Below are 2500 nucleotides of genomic sequence, written 5' to 3'. Positions count from 1 at the left end.
ACACACTCACTCACACACACACACACACACACACACACACACACACACACACACACACACACACACACACACACACACACACACACACACACACACACACACACACACACACACACACACACACACACACACACACACACACACACACACACACACACACACACACACACACACACACAGTTAATTCATAATGTGTTTATTCATTTCTCAGGTCCAGCAGTCGTCCCCTCTCAACCTCCTGTACCGTGTCAACTCTGTATCCTTTCAACATAAAAAAAGACTTTAATATATATATATATTTTTTAATAGTTTTAATTGTTTAAAATTGTTAAAATGTACTAGCTTAACCATAATACCATGATATTAACACCATGATAATTAAAAATATTTAAATTTTTATTTATTTTTATATCTAATTAAACCTGCAGTGTGTAGAATTTTGGGTTTTATTTCCTAGCAGATTTTGTAGAAAGTAATTATAATATCCATAAGTACATTTAATTTAGTGCATAATAGCTGAAAAAAATGTTTTTAATTTTTTTTTCTCCCTTAGAAAGGATCTCATATATGTCCATATTTCTGCATATTTTGGACCAAGGCCTAGTGCCGCCATCTTGAAAGTGTCATAGTTGGAATGTCATCAGGTGCATTGTTTAAAATGTAGAATTGTTCTTGTCCTTGAAGGCCACTGTAGCTTCTGTTATTATTCTAAAGGGTTGGGGTTACCCAGGGAGCGTTGCATTCTAGAACTTTGTAGAACTTTCTTGATGATGTCATATTACACACTGCACTTTTAATATATATATATTTTTTAATAGTTTTATTTATTTAAAATTGTTCAAATGTACTAGCTTAACCATAATACCATGATGATAACACCATGATAATTAAAAATATTTTAATTTTAATTTATTTTTATATCTATTTAATATTCTTGGTAAATAAGTGTATTTTTAGAACTTTTAAAATACATTAAAAAAAACGTACTAATTTTAACCTGAACCTGTAGCAAAGATTCTTCCTCCTGGAGCGTCTTCCAACCGGATATCATCATCAGCGCTAGTGAAGGTGAAGAACACACACACACACACACACATGCTCTCTCACACATGCTCTCTCACACACACACACACACACACATGCTCTCTCTCTCACACACACACACACACACACACACACACACACACACACATGCTCTCTCTCACGCACATGCTCTCACACACACATGCTCTCTCTCACACACACACATACACACACATGCTCTCTCTCACACACACACACATGCTCTCTCTCACACACACACACACACACATGCTCTCTCACACACACATGCTCTCACACACACACACACACACACACACACACATGCTCTCACACACACACACACACACATGCTCTCTCACACACACACACATGCTCTCTCACACACACATGCTCTCACACACACACACACACACACACATGCTCTCTCACACACACACACATGCTCTCTCACACACACATGCTCTCACACACACACACACACACACACACAATCTCAACAAAATAAATGACAAAAAAAACCGATATATAAACCCAAAATTGTACTAACAGTCAAAGAAAAATGTTAACTTGAAAAAAAAAATATCTATATATATTATATTATATTATATTATATTATATTATATTATATTATATTATATTTTATTTTATTTTATTTTATTTTATTTTATTTTATTTTATTTTATTTTATTTTATTTTATTTTATTTTATTTTATTTTATTATATTATATTATATTATATTATATTATATTATATTAAAAAATACATAAAAAATATATACATACTTACAATGAACAAAGAAAATGCAAATGAATGTTGTCGGGGAAATTCTATATTCCGACAAAACAACAGAGTCACAGAGTAAAGTTGATTCAGAAACCTGGAGGGAGGGGGGGGGGGGGGTGCCCTTAGCTCAGTTGGTAGGGCGTCCCCCCCCTCCCCCCCATGGGCCTCGGCCAGCAGCGGACCCGGGTTCGATTCCAGCCCGCGGTCGTTCTCTGCATGTCACTCCCCTCTCTGCTCCATTTCAACTCTGTCTCTACACTATCAATAAAGCATGAAAATGCCAAAAAAAATAGCCCAGGAGGGGACTGCCTGCCTGAACAGTATTTTCCGAGACCCTTTATGCCTCTACATTAGAGGGGCGGGGGGTGTAGAAACATTGGCCTAAGGGTTACAGGATAACACAATATCTTCAAAGGGACAGGTAAACCCAGTTAGATTGCCCCCAATAAACATTCCACATACACTACAGTTATCTAAGAATCTCTTGACTTCTTAACACATAAAGACTAGAGCAAGATTACAAGAGAGTCATTGTAGAAATACATTACTACAAATAATTCTGCCCTCACAAATGGGTTCAATGTGTCCATATGTGTCGTTATGAACCGTCCAGAGCCCTTAGGTCGTCTGGGACAGGTCTACTTACAGTCCCCAGAGTTAGGACTAAACGAGG

At 36.7% G+C, this 2500-nt stretch overlaps 1 protein-coding gene across 1 annotated transcript in view; it reads left to right on the top strand.

The window, feature by feature from the left end:
* Positions 1–2500, top strand: part of rmc1 (regulator of MON1-CCZ1) — a 21206-nt gene that overhangs the window by 8524 nt on the left and 10182 nt on the right. The window contains exons 11-12 of the mRNA XM_080050308.1: positions 212–256; positions 1015–1068. Of these exons, the coding sequence (XP_079906434.1) occupies positions 212–256; positions 1015–1068 (99 nt within the window). The remainder of the gene's footprint in view (positions 1–211; positions 257–1014; positions 1069–2500) is intronic.

This window comes from Ammodytes marinus (genome assembly GCF_949987685.1).
Source record: "Ammodytes marinus genome assembly, chromosome: 21".
Classification (NCBI taxonomy): Eukaryota; Metazoa; Chordata; class Actinopteri; order Uranoscopiformes; family Ammodytidae; genus Ammodytes; species Ammodytes marinus.
This window is presented reverse-complemented; position numbering and strand designations above follow the sequence as displayed.